Source organism: Cyanistes caeruleus, chromosome 1 (genome assembly GCF_971803275.1).
Source record: "Cyanistes caeruleus chromosome 1, bCyaCae1.hap1.1, whole genome shotgun sequence".
NCBI lineage: Eukaryota > Metazoa > Chordata > Aves > Passeriformes > Paridae > Cyanistes > Cyanistes caeruleus.
This window is the reverse complement of record NC_141701.1, coordinates 83,526,413-83,548,030: the sequence shown is the minus strand read 5'-3', so window position 1 is coordinate 83,548,030 and position 21,618 is coordinate 83,526,413. Positions and strand designations below refer to the sequence as shown.

General features: G+C 46.6%; 1 protein-coding gene across 2 annotated transcripts; it reads right to left on the bottom strand.

Annotated features, from left to right (window-relative positions):
• Positions 1-422: 422 nt before the first annotated feature.
• Positions 423-20,157, bottom strand: LOC111923983 (uncharacterized). Of its 2 annotated transcripts, XM_086899366.1 has the most exons (4): positions 20,033-20,157; positions 19,287-19,453; positions 8,419-8,491; positions 423-4,813 (listed from the first exon to the last, which is right to left on the bottom strand). In XM_086899366.1, exons 1-4 carry the CDS (start codon positions 20,142-20,144, stop codon positions 4,629-4,631), a joined length of 537 nt encoding a protein of 178 aa, XP_086755492.1. In that variant the 5' UTR covers positions 20,145-20,157; the 3' UTR covers positions 423-4,628. The 2 variants fall into 2 exon arrangements, 1 of the variants encoding a protein (XP_086755492.1); XR_002861393.2 differs by lacking the exons at positions 19,287-19,453; positions 20,033-20,157 and adding an exon at positions 9,107-9,189 and having other exon boundaries at positions 4,727-4,813.
• Between the last annotated feature and the right edge of the window lie 1,461 nt (positions 20,158-21,618).

Below are 21,618 nucleotides of genomic sequence, written 5' to 3'. Positions count from 1 at the left end.
AGAAATAGGGATCACTTGACTCATCTTTTCTCCCTGCCTTTGCCAGGTCTTTAAAGATACCATTTCACCTAAAGGCTATTCCATTCACTTACTGCATCTGATTGTTCTGGAGTTATGTTTATGAAAAGGGACTCTACATTTTTAATTTGATTTTTTTTTTCTCTTTGCAGCCATAAAACCATTTAAAATGCTTTCTGTAAAGGTGATGTTATTTAGAATGCATAAATTGAGATGAAAATAACTGAAAATAATGAGTCAAGCCAATAAAACTGGCAGAAGAATCAGCCAAATGGTAGCTCAAAAAAGCAGATGACATATTAAAAATCAGTTCAGTCATTTTCTTTTAAAAATCCATCTAGACATGCAATTCCTTATCTCTGTCACCTAACATTTGCCACATCTTCTACTTTATGAACACATACACTTTGCTTGGTAAAAAGGCAGAACTTTTCATTACAATGTATAGCAAGATGTGGCAGTTTTACACTATTTCTGTTATTAAGTAGTGTTATAACAAGAGGGGGCTTGTTAAAATTTTATTATTTTAGTAGCAGCATTCTCCAGAAAAAATACTCATATATTTCCTACACTTGGACTGTCTAAACAGATTATCCAACAATTACATATTAATTATTAATCACCCAGTGCTTCAGAAGCCACCCCGTGGCTCTCTAGTGCAGGAACTTACTGCTTTTGCAACCTAATGATATGATTTTCCCAGCTGCAGTATTGCAGTGCTCAGCCAGATGGAAGGTTAATGACAGAGGGAGACATAAAGTTAGAGGGATGCCTAAGGTTGTAACTCACCTTGCTTGGAGGAGGTTATGAAACAGTAACCTAAATAAATTCAGCAGGCAAAATACGGAAAACTAGTTAGATGACAGATTATAGTTAGAATTGGAGTGGGCATATGTTTTAAGTGGTCTTTGTAGGGATTAATGGAAATACCTGAAAATGAGCAAATAAGGAAGATCTTTTCCTCCTGCATCCCCCAAGAACACCTTTTCTGACTCCATGTTTAAGTGGCAAGCCTGAGAACTGTGATTTGCATTATCTGTACACATTCTTGGCTGTACATGGTTACCACTCAGAAAACAAGATTCATTTCTGATTCTCAAGCACATTTATAATGTCTGTGCAAATGAATGTAGGGCATATCCTGGCTAGATCAATATTTATGCAGCCTACTTTAGAAAGCAAGGGAGTTGCTTCTGAGCAGCAGGGGATCTTGTAATTTCTTTTCCTATGGCTTCTTCTTTTCCTCATTTTCAGTGAAATTTGTTTGCATAATGCTCCATGCTTGCTGACAATTAAGGGGAGTTTTCACGAAGGGCCTTCCAAAAGGCCAAGCTGCTACTGGCACCGGGACAGCACCGATACCTGGGGACCCCTGGGGTGGAGGGAGATGTGGGTGAGCCCCTGGAGCTGCAGGCCAGGCCCATGGCAGCAGGTTGGCCCCGGGAATGTGTGGCTGTGGCAAGGTGTGTGAGGGCAGCGAGGGAGGGTAATGCCACTGCCCAAAGGGACAGGGGCTTTCCTCGCCAGCTGGAGCCGGTGGCTTCTGCCCCCTCCCTCCAGCCCCATCGAGCCACTTGTCTTTGGCTTTGCAAACTTCATTCCACTTGCAAAAGAGCAACAATTAATTACCCTAATTAAACCCAACTGCAGAATATCCAATACTGCGGTTTGATTCATTCTTCTAGGCTCACCTCTTTCGTGCACACATTCCCCATGCTGTTGTCGCAGCTAATCTCTTTCATTCATTTTGAAATGGTGGGCAGGGGGCCAGGGGAGAACGGAACACATAATAAATCAAAAGGCAGTAGCAAAACATTAAAAAGAGCCAAGCTCCCAGCAGTATGCCAGCATCTATGTTTAAAAGGATCTTCCTAAACAGCTGTTTTCTCACAGCACAGCTTTCATTTTCTTGATGCTTAAGAGGAGTCGACTTCACTGACCCAAGACAGAAGGAGGCCTTTGTGAATACCCTTTACTTTTCCTTCTGCCATATTCACCAGAATTTTCTTTTCTTAACCTGACTTGGATAAACTCAGGGGTCTTCAAATGCCCCTGGTAATGCAAGTTCCTGCACAGTGACACGTCTTTGGAAATTAATTGGGAGATGATAACAGGTAACTTTACAGTATTGGTCTCTTCTGATTGAGCATTTAATTTGCCATCAAATAAAATATACTTTATGTATATAAAGTATTCCCTGCAAGCATTATTTTTTTTTTCTAAAGAAGCTCCTCCATGATGCAAACGTGACAAGCTCTAGGCTATTAAATCATCTTGATTTCCATGGCTGTAGCACTGAAATGCAGCATTAGCAAATACAATATATCGAAGGACTCTGTAGCAAATAATTCAATTTTTTTCAAGTAACTAACTAGGCAATCAGAACCCTGTCACTTCTGTGTTGACAAAGTATCTTAGTTACTGAGTAGCTATAGAGATGTTTTCCTTATGCTGGATGTAATTATCAAAATGCCTTCCAATAGCTGATGAAAATGTTAAGGCTCAAAGAGTAATTCCTAGAGTGTGATTTGCTGTTCACAGGGACATACAAGTCAGTGCTGCACAGGCCACAACTATAAAGATCTTCAGTGTACTTCTTCCTGCCATCAGTCCCTTTGTAGCAAACTAGAACATCTGACACTGCCCTCCAAATCAAGTTTCAGATTTGGTTTGCCTCAGGCACAGGGCCAGGAGAAGAGAAAGCCATGGACATCCTATGGTATAAGTCACAAATTACTTTGTTTCTCCTAAAGCTCTAGCTTAGGTGAGGACTTCAACTCTGTGTTGGCTTGTTCAGAAAGGTGGGGGGGATGCAGTTGAAAGTATGTGCAAAGCTTGCCCTAGGATCCCCCAGCCCAAAAGGATACTGGTTTTGCTACTTCCTTGATCTGTAGGCAAATCTTTCTTCGTGGTCCCTGGCCTGTGCTGTTTTAGTACTTAGGGGTGGTTCAGATTTTGCTTTGGTGCTGTTAACTCTCTACAGATCTTGACTCTCTGGAGCCTGTGGAAGCCACCCCAAAGTTGGATGTGTCCTTCGGCCTGAAGAATGTGGACTAGTTCACTGTAATGGGGGACATTTCCTACTTGGCATTCGTGCTGAGCTCTGCATGGGTGATTTTTCTCCTACAAGTGATATGAAACATGTAGAATTTCAGTCTGAGCTGTGTTCAGTGAAGAATGAAGGCTGGAAGGGATCCCAGTGGGATATTTACTGTCTCTTACTGGCTTAGAGTATTATAGATGCCGTACAAAAATATTACTTACATTATAATGTCAACAATAATATATAAAGTGTACCCCTGTTGTTCCAACAGGTTGTCTTTTAGATATGCAGTTACAGAGGCTCCACTGCCTCCATGTCTGGCTGCTGTCTGTCCTCTGCCCCACTGCCCTGACCAGCTATAATTATTTCCCAGTGACTAACCCGAAACTGCCTTGCTGCCCCACAGGCAGAGAGCAGAATAATTGCCTTCTGCTTTGCAGCCCCACGTGTTGAGTACCCTTCTTGCCTTCCTCAGGCAGAACAAAGGCAATGCCTTTGGACTTTCCTCATAGGTGATGTTCTCCAGGCCTCCTGTCAGCCACATGGCTGCCCCTGTGTCCAGCTGGGGTGCTCTCATTCTGGGAGAGCCATACCCCAAAACCAGCCTCACTTGCAGCAGGGTAGAGGAAAGGGCTTGTGCCTGCACCCTGTGAGCCATACCCTTGTTTGTACACCACAGTGTGGTGTTTGCCTTTGTCTCAGGCTATTGCCTGACTGGATTTGTCCATTGCTCCTGCCTATTAGCACCGTCTCACAGGAGCTTGTTCCCATTCTGAATTGCATCCTGTGTTTCCCCCTAGGCCAGCACAGTGTCCCCTCAGCAACATCACTGGCATCCCATCAGTGATGATGCCAGCCCTGGTATCAGCCTGCCCTGCTGTTCCTGGTACAGCCACTGCACCTGCTGTCACTCACCCTCTTGCTACAATTTGACATGCCTTGTGTCAGCCTCTTGTAAATATCTCTTTTGAGCTTACTTATGATGAGAATGGCATCAGAGACACTGTGAAAAGCACTAAGAAGACAAGATATGTGACATCTACTGCCTCTCCTTTCTAAAAGACTGATGGTTGCCATAAATTTGCTTTAGCTCATTTAGTGCTCATTCCTTTTATCACCAAGTGTGAATTAGTCCATATTTGATTATTTGCTCCAGTATTTACAGGGCATTGACATGAAGCTGGCCAGTTTTCTTCTTTGCCCTAAGTTTTAAAGGCAGTCACCTTATTTGTCCATCTCCATACCAAGTCACAGTTTGACTCATCCTCCATCAAGTCTTGCAGACAACTAACTACTCATGGCCCAAAGGTGCCATTAGCCAGATCTTCAAGTATCTGAGGTCAAAGTATCACTGCCAATTTGCAAATAATTAACTTCTGCATGAACTCTTCCCTTGTTAGAGTCACCCATCCTTCCCACTGGTGCTGCTGGTGTTCGTCTTACCTACCTACCCCCATGCAACTGGTGTTTTGGGGAAGAGAAGTAGAAACCAAGGGTGCTAAACACTTCTTCTACAGAAAGGAGCGTGATGAAAGCATTCCTGTTTCAGGAATTTGAGATCATAGAGTCATAGAATGGGATTCCTGATGTGATTCACATTCAAATGTGGTTCCTGGTGTCCCTTGATAATCCCTTCTTGGTTTACGCCTTGGCCCTTGCTTGCCCCTGCATGTTGGGGAAATGCTTTGTATGTGCTTGGCTTGCCAGGTGTCCTCTTCCTGGGCATTTCCCTCCTGTGCTGAGGATGGAAGACTGCAACAATTAAAGAATAAAAGGTTTTAGAGAGCAAATAAGTGAGTCATTCCCTGGTATGTGTCACTGTAGTAAAATAGAACAGTAGATCAGCAGATTTCATGGAAACAGCGTGGTCCAGGCTTTGCTCGTGGAGCCAGCACAAGAGATTTGTGCATTCAGAGACACACGGGGATGTGGCCATCCCTGGCCCACCATGTCCCACCCCAGCTCGCAGGACTGATGAGGCCAATATCTCACAATGCTGTTTCATTGAGAGGAGTTGGTTCAGGGTGAAAAACACTTTCCTGCAGCATAAATCAGCCCTACAGAAACTCAGTGCTCAGTCATACCATTAATGCCAGAGCTGTTGTGCTGTTTCAAACTGGGGAGCAGAGGCATCCCCGAGGCAGCACAGGGAGAGACAGGTAACAGGAATGCCAGGGTGCAGGTATTTGACATAACCTTTGAAAACAGCCAGTGGCTGCTCTCTGCCACTCTACCCCCTATTTCTTCCTCCTTTTTGGCTCACCAAAAAGCACAAGCCAACCATGTTTTGTTAATAATTAAGAAAATGGCTCTTAACGGAGCAGCCAGTACGCATCCTCGGAAGTTCCATGAGCAGCTCTGCTCAGGAAAGCTATGCTTGATTAAACTGAACCCTGGCTTCTGAAATACTGGAGCAAGGGCTGTTGTGGGACTTCATCCAATATAACTGTGCTTTATTTTTATTGCTCCTCATCTGTTTTCCCTGATTTTGATAAGGCCATAGAGAACCTTGGCTCAGCAATCTCTGCTCTCTGCAGGAGGAGGAGAACCATGCACTGAGTGACCTTACTGAGGTCCCTGTCACATAAAAACCCTTCTGCCACATGGAGCCCTGCCTGCACCCACTTTTCTCTCTCCTTCATGAATATTTATGGTGGCAAAGCTAGATATTGCACGAATTAGTACAGAACTTTAAAATTACACAGTGAGCAATTTCATATAAAATGCAGTTCCTTGGCAATTCTTCCATATAGTTATAGCAGCAAGATTCATGCCTGTGCAATTCCCAGGGTGAAGCCAATTTTGCTTTTTTTTTTTTTTTTTTTTTTTAGAAAGGGACAGAAGATTAATGTGATTCTCCACATACTTTCATCACCAGATTTTTCTGGTTTCCGTTCTACTGTAAAATGGTGATAGTGCCCCACCACTCAATTTATATTTTTCTTTTCCTGAATATTGCTTTCCTCTTTCTGGGGTTGTCTGTTTTACCTTCCCTTTTAGTGTTTCCTTTTTTATCTCACATTTAAGATCACGGTTTTGTTGTGAGACAGGGTCTTCCTCAAATATTCATCAATAATAGAGAAAAAATGGAGGAGACAGTCAACACTGCGGTAGGCGAGAGGAGTAAAGTAGGTTAAGCAGTTAGCATTCATCAAATATTTAGTGAGTGATACAAGCTGAGGCCAGCTGTACGGGATCTTGATATGTTTTCTCTTTGTACGACTTGGTTAGTCCATCACACAGGTCCCTGCAGAGCACCCCAGCACTTACCCGTGGCCCTGACCTACATTTTGCACGGTTTGTGTACCCGTCTTTCCCCAAATGGCAAAGCCTGGTTTGGAAGAGGGTTTTGCTCCCATTTCAAGGCACCTGCAGCCGTGTACAAGCAGAAACCCAGCATCTGGCCCCTGCTCACCCTGGATGTGGCATGAGCTGCTGTTGTAGGTAAACATTCCTAAACCCTTACTGTAAAATGATCTCTTTGTTTCCCCCTTTTCTTTTTCAACCCTTTTTTCATCCTACTTTTTTCCTTCTCATAGCAGACATTGCTCTGGGAGAAGACAGCATTTCCCACTGGTAAGATCAGCCGAGCTCACATAATTTCTCTAAGCCACAGCGCTGGAAGGTTGGTTTTGTCTTGTGCTGGGCTTTTTTTTTCCTCCCCAAAACACGATTCAAAAGGGCTTCAAGATTCCCAGGGAGATGAAGCCAGCAAGCACTGTGCCAGAGCAGGCTTTCTCATGCCACCCTCGGCGTGCCAGGGGCTTGCTGTGCCTCTGGGTCCATGCGGTGCCCACGACCTGTAGGGCCAGGTCGCTCCTTCTGCTGGGCTGCGTTGCGATGCAGGAGCCTGTGCTTGTTCAGGGCCCGTGGACTCAGTGTCCTGGGACAAACTGCCTTGCCTCATCCCTTCAATCCTGCAGTGTGCCTTTCCACTGCCAGGCTCTTTTTCCCTGGCATCCTGCTGCAGGTGTGCTGCTTTACTCAACAGCAGTTTGCTGGCACGTGGATTTCTCTTTCTTTACAGCGAGGCTGGGGCTCCCGACATCTCCTGTGTGCCCCTGTCCCCCCTCCCTGAGCTGCCTGCCAGGAACCCACACACCTTTTTGGCTGCCACAGCCCGGGCTCGAGGGGTCCTGCTTAGCAGGCACCTGCCCAGTGCATCCCTTTGCTCTCATTTTTGTTTCTCAGGGTCCCTCTGAGCTCTCTGCCAGGCAGCTCCCGGCGCCTAGGGCAGATCACAAAAACATGAGGCTGCGGGATAAGTGGCGAGGGCTCAGGAACGTGCTCCGATTTGCTAAAGTTGCCTAATAAAGCTTAGAGCAGCAGGCACTTGCAAAGCACGTACAAAAGTAGCACCCTTAGGCAAATATAACCCTAATTTCTTCACATAATAATTAAAAGGGCAAATTTAGGAGAAAATAATAATCACTGTCCACAAAAGACTTGCTTTTCTCTTTTACTCCAGGCTAGAAATATCAATGGAGTTAAACATTTGTCTATGCTTGCACAAGCACAGCCAGAACAAGAGAGCTGAGTAAAGGCAAACCTTTCCAAAAGAGAAGCCAGAGCCTGCTGTCGCTGGCAAGATGCAGAGTTCGAAGGAAATGAAGATGAGTGAGATTGCAAAACTCAGGTGCCTGCACTTGCAAATGACTTGTAATGGCTCCAGAAACTTGTCTAGTGCTGTTGTTTTACCTTTTACCTACCAGTAGGTATGCACCTCAGCTCATTAAAGGGTTGTATCGAGACATATAATTTGTTTACAGCTCATTAATTGCCATTATAACAATAACAATAGCATGATACATGCAAAAGCACGCTGGCATTTTGGTGGTAGCATGCAGCAGAACCTCCCCACGGCACCTCATTGCTTGCCCAGAGCCTGGTTGCAAAACACTATTTAGTCCTATTAGGAGTAATTCTGGGGGCACGAGTCTTCCCTTTGCCTCAGACAGAACACACACAGTTTAAACTTGTTTCCTTCCTGGTTGTGGGTGAGCAAAGCAGAGGCACTGTTCTTTCCATCTGGGTCATTTAGGGCTTGAAAAGAGGCTAACAAGGAAGCCAAGTAATTATAACACGAGGGCGGTTCTCTAACTTCTCTATACCACACATGCAACTGTAGAACTTCTTTTGCATCAGGAGCAATGCCTCCCGCTCCTGGCAGATGAACCTAAGGCATTCCTCTGGGTACCAGCTCAGAAGATAATTCTTTCCTTTGGCCCCAGTCCTTAGGCTGACCCAGTGTGTGGGGGTGACAGAGGCGGTGAATCAGCTCAAAGAAAAAGGACAGAAAGGGAAACAGGAATTGTATTGCTGGCTGAACCTCAGGTGCTAATGGGAATTTGGCTTACCTGATGCAGGGTGCAGATTTTGACTGGGATGCCATGAATGCTGGTAATGTCCTACTCTGGCTTGGTGCTGCTTCTGAAAAAAAAAAAAAAATCAGATCTCAGAATTTGGAAAGGGGCTTTGCACTTATTTTCTCTTAAGAAGAATTAAAAAATTGCAGGGAAGTAAAAAAGATCCAAAGCTTTTACAAAATGTATGGACGACTATTTCTTTTGCCCAGCTTTGGTAAGTACAGCCAGGTTCTGACTGAGGGGCATAAATGCTCTTTTTTTGGAATGGAAACGTCTCTATCCTAATAGTTTACTATTCTCTGGACTTGCCATGAAGCACAGAGCAATTGTCAGTAATGTGCCCCATGAACACAAAAATATATTGGATAAACTCTATCACAAGATTTTGCCTTTCAAACATTTTTCATTGCAGTGATCACTGTTTGCCAAGAAATAAAGGACATAAAGAGAAAGAGCTTGGTTCAGTAGTAGATCTAGAACAATTATTTTGTGGTTATAGAAAAAGCCTTGCTGTTTTCACTGTGTATCAGGAGAAAAATTCTTTCTTGCCAAGAGATTTTATGAGAAGCACAGGCTGTGCTATAAAATCATGCTGTATTCTTCATGTAATCACGGGGAGCTGATATAAAATGCAGACACTGAAAGCAAGAGATGAAATCTCATGACTGTGTGAACCCACTCTTGTGATGGGGGACAACTCCTGACTTTGGTTTTCACTGCAGTAATGTGTAAGTCCTGATGAACACTTTCAATTCATAGCATCTGCACCAGTTTCATGCTACAGCTCCAGAGCCAAGTAAACATCATATCACAGATGTGGATTTCCCCATCCTTGTGACATCAGCACCTTAACAGTGCATTTAGTGGCTGAATGCTTCAATCATGAGTGTGGCCTCTTTCTTGGTCTTTCCTAACCTGACTGCAGTACTTCTTTCTGACTTCCCATGTACAACAGAAATCTATTTCTGTTTTCCCTGGAGCCATCACCAGATCTGTATTTGTGGCCAGGGCTTCCTTACAGGGGGTTTCTGTGGCAAGGGCAGAGGCTGCTGACAGCAACTGTGTCAGCCACAGCACATCTGCCAAAAGCCTTGCAATGTGTGTTATGTAGAGAAGAGTCTTCAGCCCTCCTAGCCTGGTCTTGTGAGGCTCCTAGCTGAACTTAGGTGTCTCTGCCTGGAGGTGGTTGTCCTCTAGAAGAGCCTATGGGGACATGGCAGAAGATGGCAACCTCATCTGTATCCCAGAGCTACCCTGCTGCAGCTGCAAGGGATTTACAGCAGGATTTTTCTAGAAGCAACTGGAAAAGGATTCTAAGACAGAGATCATCAGGGCTCTTCTATATCATACCTCTCTATATAAACCAGATTAACAGGAAAATAAAACTTTTTTCTTTTTTTTTTAAATTTGCCTGGGTTGTGGTCCAGTGGCAGCATGGGTGGCCCTGGATATGTCTGGTGTATCTTGAAGAAGCCAGGTTTGATTAGGATTGCTTTCCCTGGCATTTCAAAGTGGAAAATTTAGGTTTTACTGTGATCACATGTAGAAGTATGCTTTTTGGAGTTGTTACCATCATTCAACACACTTGAATTTTGCTGCCACTTTGACTTTTTTCCCTGTGCTCACAAATGAGGTCTCTGTGGAAAGCTATTAGGCACCTTGCACCTTCCACTGGAGCAGACACCACACAGTAGTTCAGAAGGGTTATCATTGTTCCCTCACTTATGCCAAGCACATTAATCTTGATGCAAAACAAATTAAAATATTATTATCTATACTGGGACAGTTGCAGGGCAGGGGGGGGATGTCTATGTAATGTACCAAGCTTCCACTGTTTAGGGTGTGCTTTGTTACCTGGAATAAATCAGTTACAGTTTCTTGATGTACAGTACGGGATCCAGCTGTTGTGTAACTCTGGCAAAACCTTCTGTTGTTACACAACATTGCTGGTATTGTCCCCATCCGTGATACAACTGTGCAATCCAAGCCGTGTTGTGAGCACAAGAGGATTCTACACCGCACATCCCTCTTCCTGCCCGACTGTGCGCACACATCAAACACCACTTGCTTGTTTGGGCAAACGGGGAACAAGCCTCTTTTTCCTGCAGACTGTGAGGGAATTGAGGCCAGAAGCTGAAGCAGGTTTGTGACAATGATGATTTTGGTTTGCACTGCACAGGTGGATGCTGTTTTACTCACAGGAAAAACGAACAGCCCTTGCTCCAAAGTCCCAAATGGCCACTGCCCAAAATGACTCTTGCAAATGGAAACATGGCTTCTGGACCAGCTCTGCTTTCCACTCCTGACGTTTTCCGTTTGGGATTCATAAACCCTGGGTCATTCCCGTATACGTCACATGAAAAGAGGAGGAGAAAACCCGCTCTCGTTGGCCACACACAAGCACTGAGCAACCTTTGTACCCGGGGTCAGCAGAGGTTTTGCCACGCAAGAGGTTTAGCTCCACCCAGAGAAGGAAGCAAGTCAGGTGCCACTGTCCATGAGCTGTGGGACAGGGTGAGTGCCAGCTCTGCAACAGCCTTCACTGGGGGCAGGAATGCACAGTCTCATAATATGGGGTTTTTTTACTCTCATCAAGCTCAACACTTTTTATTTGTTTTGGAAAAGAAGAAAAAAAAAGAAGAAAAAGGAAGGAAAAAAAAGGAGAAGGAGGAAACACCTAATTGATGTACCTTCTCCCACACAGGCTGTGCCTGTGCACACAAGGATGAAGAGCTGTGCACAGAGTGGGGCTGTGTGTGCCCTGCTGCCAGTGGCTCCCAGCAGGCTCAGGGCTCTGGCACCAGTCACACATCCTGAAAAAGCATTTCAGCTTCTTTGGAGCTCTTGGCTGCACAACACCAGAGCCCACCCCAGTCACTGATTGCTGTCTCTCTTTGCAGCCACAGACCTCAAGTTGTGATCAGTATCTCCAGACAAAGACAAAGTGTGGACACCACAACTGGTATGTGGCAACACGACTCCTTATAAGGACCCTCAGAGAAGAGCAATAAAGATCAGAGCTCATCATTTTACAAACATGTAGGGACCAGTCCTTATCCCAGAGCTCTTGCAATGCCTCACATGCAGCAGTGGAGAGAAACCCCAGCAAATGCCTCCTGATGGTGTTTAAGTCCTCAGCTCCCAGGTTAATTTATGCCTTCCGATTTCAGTGGAACAATCTGGCTTGAACAAAGCAGGACGTAGTTACACTCCAAGTAGCACAGTGGTGGAGAAGACAGCAATCCTAAATCTCCTGAATCCCAGCCTTGTGCTCTTTCTCCCAAGTTCATGAGTGCTTAATCTTAGAGAAGCTTATACTAAGATTTTCATGTTTGTTTAAAGTTTTAAAACAAAACCTAATCACCTGCAGGCAATCCTACGTGGCTTTTTTTTTTTTTTTTTTTCAGTCCCTGATGCAAAACAACCCTAAACCTGCTCTGCAGATCTGCTGACACAGAGGAGATTAAATGCTATTTTGCTGGTCTTTTTAAACCCCTTATTGATTTTTTCCTGGGTTCATGTAGGGTTCACAAGTGAGAGTGTTGGTCCTTCGAGTATGACTGTCCATTTTAAGTGCCACTTTCTGCATTAAAGGCCAGGCTGCAAAGAGGGCAATATGGACAGTAATGCTGAAGGGCTTGCTCATGGCCCAGAGCCCCACCTGCTTCATTTGAGATATGTTTTTCACCTGATATAGTTAAAGCATCACAGAGGGTGGTGTGGAGGTCACAGACATTTTAACCAAGCATGGTGCTGTTGGCTTCAGAGAGCGATGAATGCAGAGCAATTGGCTTTCTGTGGGTAGCAGAGGGGAAGGACCTACTTCCTTTTGGACCTGGTGTTCCACCTTGGTTTGTAATTGCCTGATTGGCCTTGACACCAAGAGGCCAGACTCTGTCCCCAGGGTGTGGATACAGAGCCACTGCACAAACCACAGGCACCCTCTGGCCAACAAACCCCTGGGGTCCAGGGTTTTGGAGATGTTGTGAGAGCAGGGCTCCCACCAACCCCTGCTGCACCCAGAGACACCCACACGTGGCTGGCCGTGTCACTGTCTGGGAAAAAGGACCACCACAGAAGGGAGACCCAGGAGCTGAGCTCATGTGAACCTTGATCATCTGCACAGCTGGAGCACCAACCCTGATAACCCTGTCAGCCACATCTGCTGGAGGTGCTGCCTGGCTTCCACCCCACCAGCTGGCTCTTGCTCATGGCTTTGTCAGAAATGTCATCCTTTGAAATACAGCACGGGAACTGGAACAGCAAAGGGAAAGGGATGTCATCATGAAAAAAAAGATGGTGCACAAAGAGCTTCACTGGCAATTTCAGCATAAATGGGTGGTACCTGGTAGTACCACAAGGAAGTGAAAATGGGGTTTTATTACAAGAGATGTTGGACACAGGTGATTACACTTACTGTTACCCGGGCTACAGGTAAACATAAATGAAACAAAAAATTCAGGTATACCTATAAACAATACATGGAGTCAGACAATAAGTAAGGTCAGAAGGGACTGTCTGACCCAATCCATACCCAAAACACTTTTAAGCTTTAAAGTCGGAGTAAGCATTTGTTGGGAGAGCTTTGCGCATCCCTGCAGGAGACTGTTTGACCACCAACCCTGTGAAAGTTGTTTGCTAATGTTTAATTGGGATTTCCTTGTACATAACTTCTATCTGGTGCCTCTCATCCTTTCACTGTGCACTTCCAAGGTGAGTCTGGCTCTGCATTTCCTACAAGGTAATGTCACACAGCACTGAAGTCTCCTTTCAGCCTTCCCTTCCTCAGGGTGGACAAACCTGCTCTCTTGTCCTCTCCTTGTATGCCATATCCTTCTGTTGGACCTGCTCTGGTACCAAGGACCCTGCAACTGGACACACTTAGATGTGGCCTCACAAATGCTTCGTATTTTCTTCCAGAGTGGCTGAAGATTTGTTTGTTTTGGTTATAATCTAGGTTCTCTAAATTTAAGAGGTCTTGCTTTTCCCACTAAAATATGGTACTGGCTAATGCACATGATACTCAGAAGGATCCTCCAAGCTGATCCCACATGGCTGCTCCCTTCTTCTTAGCTGGTTCCTAATTGTCAGAGCAGGGAGGTTCCCAAACAACCTTTTATTGAGAGAAGTAGGACAAAATCCAACCTGATTACCACTCTAGCAGAGCTAGGTCAGTCTGGAGCAGAAGTCTACAGTGAGCTGTGGATGATGGAAGAGGTTGCAAGCCTTGCACAGGAGTCTCATGATGTCTCTTAAGCCCTTACGTTCCTCTTCACCATTTTAAAATGCGAAACCTGTGCTTGCCTTTACCTCCGTGCCTGCAAAGCAAAGCAAAGCAAAGCAAAGCAAAGCAAAGCAAAGCAAAGCAAAGCAAAGCAAAGCAAAGCACAGCCTGCAGCAGCAATCTCAGGCCTCTCCACTTTGGTGCCGCTCCTCTTTCCCTCCAGATATGCGGAGTCACGTCAGGCAAGCCTCTCACATCCTGCTTTCCTTGCCCCTCCAGGCACGGGTGCTGCTCCCACATGCATCCTCTCTCCTCCACATGGTTCCTTTTCCCCCAAGCTCTGACTTCCACCTCCTTTTTCTCTTTTCCTTTTGTAGCAAACTCCACCTTAGCTCTGCAAGAGTGGCACAGGCTTCAGCCCAGTGGGGTGCATGGTCCAATTTTCTCCACACATTTCCTTCAGGGTGGCCTCCGTGCCCTGAGAAAACATTGCAGTAAAACTGACCAGGACTGAAGGCCGAGCTGGCTTTTATTCTGATAAGTAATCAGGTCACATCAACACTATTAGACATGATCAGCTGCATGATCTCTGCAGGCAAGTTCTCCAGCAAGGAGGGCAAATCCTTTGGTGCTCTGCTTCATGGCAGAGCCAGAGTTTTGTGCATTTCTTGGCCAAGTCCTGTCGCATTTGAGGCAAACACATTTGCCTCTGGGCAGGGAGGCAGGGGCAAGCAGGGCAGGGGATCTGCAGCCAGCCTTGCAAAGCCTGGCTTGTTCCTCTGTACCCTTCCCCAGGGACTCTCTGCCTCCATCCATCCATCCATCCATCCATCCATCCATCCATCCATCCATCCATCCATCCCTCGCTCCCTGTGGGTCTGAGGCAAGCCTAGGCACGTGGCCAGCCTCTGGAGCAGGAGCCAGTGCACACCAGCAGTTTTCAGCCTCAGGATGTTTCCCTTTGAACAGCTTGATAGCAAAAGCTTTCATCCTGGAGCAGACTGACTTGCATCTGCAGCTCGTCCACCCGTCTTACTGGGATTTGCACTCCAGTAACTAAAACCAGGCTTTGGCTTTAAGGTCAAGCACTTGAGTGGGGTGGACTGCTGAGGTGGCCTCGCCCTGGCTTCAATCCTCTGCCTGAAAGGTCTCACAGGACAGCCCTGGATATATGGGATGCCTTATGGCTGAATTGCACCTTGGCAAAGCAGCTTAGTATTCATCCTTCGGGGCCAATTGCTGGCTATCATACAGAATAGGGGCAATTCACAAGGAAGAAAAGGCATCTTTTTGGAAAAATTAAGTGGTTTGGGTTTTTTTCCCCCTCCAAGAAGCATGCAAGGCAGAGTGACAGCATGCATGAAGAGAACATTTATGCAGACAAGCAGTGTGGCCTATTTAGCAGCAAAGTGAAAGAGCAATTATTCTGCAGCTCCATTCTGATGTTAACCAAAAATAAAAAATGTTGGGACTTGGCAAAAGGACCACACACAGCCAAGGAAGCAGCACTGGCAGTGGCAGGGGGTACACTGGCAAAGGGACCCTGAGTGGGAAGCAAATGAGTGCTGAGGTTCCCACTCACAAAATCACCAACCCTGGGTTTGCAGGAGCAATTGCCATGACTAAGAGCATTAAAACCCCTCTGTGAGGCAGACTGGAGGCAGTAGGGAATAAAGCCAATTACTGTTGTACTCATTTCCCCATCCAGGAAGTCAGGGCTAACTCTGCCCTCTGTTTCTGGCCAGCTGAGCCTGCGCAGCCAACGCTGCATTTCAGACATGGCACATGGCAAAGCTGCCTGTAAGTCCTATAGGCACAACCCAGCTCCTCTTAGGATAAGATTTTGGAAGCCTTTGCAAAAGCCACCACCAATTTATGGTAAAAGAGAAATGTCAGCTGTGCCTAGAGAACAGCTATTTTCTAATTTTTTATTTTGACCCTTAAAGGAGCTTTTATTTATCCAGGTTTCAGAGAGGGCAAGAGGAGACTAAGCTTAAGGGACAAGGGCACCTGGTTTGTTACACAGGTTTCTGGGCAGAAACTCACCAAGATGAGCAAGAACAGCTCACAGTGGCAAAACACCTGCAAGTTTCAGCACAGGTGGCCCTTCAGCCCCACTTACACCCTCCACTCTCTGCAGTGGTGGTATAAAGTGACATTGCTTGATCCTGCACATCTTAAAAGTGATTCTTAAAAATTGACCTGCACTTGTGAACTCTGAGGCCCTCAGAAGCAGATTCCCAGAGTACCCTGCTGAATAGCTCCCTACAGCCTAAAGTTAGCTCTCCTCAAGTCCAGGGTAGCAACTCTGTTCTCTTTTTTTCTCATTACACCAAGAAACAAAGTCAACCATTTCATGTTCACTGTGACCCACCCTCACATCCCCCACGAGTCTTTCTTGTGCACCATGGGGCAGAGGCATCAGCTGCATGTGGCCGAGCTCTGTTGTGAGCCCCATCCCACAGCCATCAAACACACTGCATTCAGGAGCACGGATTCTGGGCTGCTGACACCAGCTGGACACATTTCTCCTAGAGCAAATGCCTGCTGCAGACAAGAGGATTTACGCTTTCAGCTTCACACTGCTGTTCACAATCAGTACAGTGGGGGACAAAAGCATTTCTTTGTCTCATGGAGCAGTGAAAGTAATTATAAAAAGAATTCTGAAGTGCTCAGATAACTTAAGAATCTTAAGACCTGTCTACATAGTGTAACTACCTCCTTGAGTCATGGTCTGTAAACTCAGAAGGAGAAAGAAAGAAGCCCCATGCCACAAACATCCCCACAGCTGGATATTGGGAGACTAGGACAGCTTTCCCTCCGAGTAGGACAGAGCATGATGCACATGGCTGCATTCACCCTTCTTCCTGGACCATGTTTAGAGTGTTAGAGTGGAAAGGAGAAAGCACTAGAAAGAGAAGGGGAATGCATAACACCAGAGACAGAGGGGAGCCCCATCAGAAGTGGTGGTGTCAAGCTTGGCTATCAGACTCCTGCAGGTGTGTGTCACTTTGGATGCAATTCCATTTGTAGGTAGTGCAACTGAGGGGAAATTCGATAAAAATAAATAAAATTGGTAATCAGTGGATGGTTATCATTTTGCTTATTGGTCCCCTGTCACTAGTGGACACAAAAGAGAAGCGTGGATTCAATCACAGCAGCCAGAGGTTAGCCACCAACAGGCTGAAAACTCTCTCGGGCTCAGAAAATCATGTCCACATCCCCCCCTTAAAGGGTGTGCACTAAGAGCCTCCTTCAGTTGCCTGCCCCTGGGTCTCTCACTGCCACCAGAGCCACCCACAGCTACTGGTGGCAGCAATGCAGAGACAGAAAATAGGCTTCAAGACATACAGGAGACATCCACATCCCTGGAGAGGCAGCTGAAGGCCTGCTGGGGGGTACCAAGTTTCCTCAAATGGTGCTAGACATCTACACCTGGACTGCTTTCATCCAGCCCCCCTGTCTGCAACAATAAAAGAGCATTAAGTAGGACAGGAGGAGACAGCAGCTTAGCAGAAAATTGCAATGGTAAATATCAAAGGGGGGGCATCCTGTAGTTCTTGCTTTGCTTAAAGAGGACATTTGTGTCAGTGGTGGGAATGACAGGCCACCAGCTGAAGCACAGTCCTGTGGGACCTCTAAGACCTGGTGGCACTTGCAGGGTTGGGGCAGGAGATGACAACATATTCCAACCTCAGCAGCATTCACTGGGAGCTGCTGGAGACACGGGATATTCTGAGTTGGAAGGGACCTATAGGAATCATGGAGACACGCAAGCAAAAGCCTTGATGGCAGGCACAAGGAAGGAGTGAACCTCATTGCTTGGCTTTTGGTTTGTCTGTGTACATTAATCTGGAAGCTTTTTGCTGTTGTTCTCTTTTCAGCTGTCACTTCAGCATGAGGATGTGAAATTTTAGAGGAAAGGAGAAGCACTCTCAGCCTACCTTCAAACCACAAGCTGTAGTTTTGTTTAAAACTGAAAAAATAGATAAGCCTGGCAGGGAAGCCTCAACCCCAAATGCTGGTGGTGGCTTCAGAGGTCCTTTGGCCCAAGAAGATGCCCCAAGTACCTCAGGTACCAGCAGCTTCCAGGCAGAAGAAGCAGGACAAGAGCATTGCTGAGCCACTTAGGTCTGCCTGTTGTGCTGGGTGAGATTTCCACCAGTGCTCTTTGCCAAGCCTCGTGCTTCTCCTGGGCTGTAGCACAACCAAGTTTAGTCCTGCTTGGGCCCTTGGGCAGCAGAAGGATCCAGAACACACATGCACTTCCACCATGTGTCACGCCAGTCTGCAGCTCAGCCACCCTCCTGCCACCCACTTAGCTCCAGTGACCATGGAAGTGACCACCTTGCTCATTGTCCTAATTTAGGGCAAATTTGGGAGAAAAACTCCAAATGGGGGTTTCCCCAGGGAAAAAAATTCAAATGACCCCTCCCCACCTCAACTGGTCTGGGAAAGGAAAAAAATTTCCTTGGAGAGAAGTGGAAAAAGCTGTTTATTTAACAGAAATTGAATAATATTAAATAATAAAACCTCTTGCTGTTTGATGGGATGGCAAATCTAGGAAGAAAAAGTCCTTTTCATGTGGTGTAGCTCAGCTCACTCAGGTTCTTATCAGTCCCTCTGGCGCTGGATGGTGACGAGGCCCAGGCCCCGGCGGGCCACAGGCCTGAGCTCCCGGGGTTTGGCAGGGTGTTCAGTCCAGAGCAGGCTTGCACAGAAAGAAAAGGAAAAAAAACAAAGGTCCAGAGAACTCCTCTGCCTCAGCTAGCTAAAACTAACTAAAAGCCAGAGAGAAGCTCTGTCCCGCTGTCTGTCCGTGCTGCAGACACCACAGTCCAGGAGCGGGATGTGTGGGAGTGATGTTTTTCCTTAACACAAACTGCATGCTTCTTCTTCCCCCCATTCTCACCCTCAGAGCAAGTCTTAAAGGTGCAGAACTTAATATATAACATAAACCAGACGACTGGGGATACCAGTGTCATAAAGCCACCCCAGGACACCCATGCCTGAGTTTCCACTCAAATTCCACAAGGGGCAGGAACCACTCCTGTTCAATGCCCATGTCCTGGGCACAGGCAGGCTTTGTCTCCCCTCTGCAGCTGATGCTCCCCACGGGTGTGAAGACAAGGGCAGTCTGCTTGATGCTCAGAAGAAACTGAATCTGGAGAGACAGTTTGTCTCCAGCTACATTTTTTGAACTTTTAAAGCCTTTTGAGCCGAAACATGACATTATCCAAACAGAACATGATGCTATAATAAACAACACAGAACAAAAATACATAAACTAATTTAAAGTGAAATAACTCACAGCCAGTGAAACCGAAAACAAAAAGATGGAGCAAGGTCATTGTGGGCGCGCTGAGGCAGACAAACAGCAGCATATGAGACTCACAAGGAGATGAAATTGAGGGAAACCACAGGAAAATGGCATAACCAGGGAAGAGAAAGTATTGTCCAACTCATCCAACAGCAGGCCTGGAAGCAGGGATTTTGTGGCTGATCCCATTGCCTCACTGTGAGAGAATTGAGGCAAGAACATGGGAAGTGGTAGCACAGTATGGTTTGCAGCCAAAAATTAGATGACACCCAACAGAGGCAGCACAATAGAAGTGGAAATGAAGGGGAAAATTACCTTTTTTTCATTTGGATAAGTGTGCCCAGCTGAGCCCAGGTTGTTCCTCACAGGTGCTGTTGCACACCGCACTGGTGAGAGCCCAGCCAGAACCACTCTGCTCTCCACAGGTGAAACAAAGGGCAGGTAAAGCCTGAGACTGGCAACAAGGAGCCTGTAGAACGTCTCTGGAAAAAACAAACCGGTACTCAATGCATTTGCATTGACATTTGTGAAGCAACACCACAGGATTATTGCCACTCCTTTTCTCAAGGAGGGAAAAGTGACATTTTAGACCCCAAGTGCTGACAAGCACAGGCAAGTGAGTTTTTAGCTGAGACTACAGTATCTGTAAATTAGAAAAATCTATTTTGCTTTCTTTGATAAGGCAACTGCAGTCTGATGCCAAATCTGTCCTCTTTTACCTGTCCCTGCTGCCTCAGGCACACGTATAGGATGTAATACCTTATTTTAATAGGTCTCAAGTGAGCAGTGAAATCCATAACCACACAGCTTGATGGCTTCTGCACTGCTGTAAAAACACTCATGTGGAAGTGGCTGCAAAGCCCTGTTTGCTTCGCTGGAGAGCCCCAGCCGGCCCAACCAGCACCACGTTCCTCTGGCTCTCCATTTATCACGCTGTTGGGCACAGGTCCATCAACAGCCCCAGAGCAAGAGCAGCAATGGGACAGGCCCAAGGACCACCCAGGGGTCTAGACAGGAGCAGTAGGAGAAGGAAGCACTCAAAACATGGGCCTGAGACCCACCTGAGAAGACCTGGCCAGCACTTAACTGAGATGGGGCACACGGACAGCACCAAAGCCCCTGGCTGAGCTGAACTGGGCCCAGGGGAGGCTGGGCAGGCTCATTAAGGCCCATTTGTGCTCCCAAGGCCCAGCTGCTCATTTTGCATCAGCTTTGGCTCGTTTTCCCCTCACGCTTTGCCGGGCAGCCACCCTGCTGGTGCTCTGCTCTGCGCAGCAGTCGGTGAGGCGCAGCTCCCACTCGGGGATGGCGCAGGCAGCTGTGGTGGCTCCCCCGCCATCCATCCCTCCCTCTGCTGCCTTTAAACTCTCACGTTTCCCTGTATCAAAGGCACGGCCAGCTGTAAAAATAATATCCTGGCATGGATGGAACAATACGGCACAATATGCAAACACCTAAGCAGAGCAAAGCGAGGCCGTGTGCGGCTCAAGAGAGAGCGTGTTTGAAACAAAATTAATTTTGTTTAATTTTATTAAAGAACCGAGGGCGCTTCCCAGCTTTTAAGTGGCAACAGGAGGAGCCTGGCATGTCCCTCCATCAGAGACAGACGGGAAAAGCTCACGGACCAAAGGGAAGAGAGCATATGGAATGTGTTACATGTCTGTCGGTGAAGAAAGGAGCTTTAAAAAGTTCAGAAGGAAACTAGATACATTTCCAAACAAAAAAAGGTTGAAAAATACAGGGTGAGTGACAACGCCCACTGGGACGGGGAGAGGGCTCCCATTGCCTTCCCTCTGACTGAGAAAGCCTGAAGCACTGCAGTCTTTTGAATATGGAACTTGTCTAAAACTGGTTAAAGATGTGCACTGAAAGATGAAACTTTAGGGCTATAATCAAGAAGGCATTTTTTTGAAATTAAAAAAGTAAGGGCCCAAATAAATGGTTAAACATTCTAGGAGACCACACTCTGGCTATACATGCCACTGCAAATGTCAGGCTGGCTTGACCTACTGCATCCCAACCCAGGCTGCACTTGCTTGCAAGAAGGCCACTGGCTAGGTGCTTTTAAAATAGATCAAAAAGCAGAAACAATTGAAGTTTGTACATGAACTTCTGCAGCTCAGACCACCAGAAAGCAGTCGTGGTCCTCCCATGGCTCCTGATCACAGCACCCACTTCTCTGCCAGCATGAGCAGCAGGATGCTCACCCCTACCCACGTGCAAATCAAAACCTGCTCTGAAGTGCTGTGTGTGTCACCTGCCACCGGCCAGGAGGTGGCATCCCCCCGCCCGATGGGTCCCAGGTGCTCTGGAAAGAGCAGGGAGGTGAGGGCAGATCACCAGCGAAATGCAGGCTGAGATGTAACCTGCAAGCCACAGGATGGTCCCTGCTGAAGCGAACTAAACACCTCCTGCTTCTGTTGTCTTGGCTGATGGGGCTGCTGGTGCAAATGAAAACACGGCTCACACAGGTGCTTGAAAAAGCTTCAGAAATTGAACATCAGCATTCTCTTTCTTCAAGCTCCTGTGCCAGGTTTTGGACAGTGGTCCCTGCACCCTGAGCCCCAAGGCAGAGTGCTGATGAGGGCATGAGTGTCCTGCTCCTGCCAGGTCTGCACTGGGCAGTGAAACACAGCACCTTCCCAGT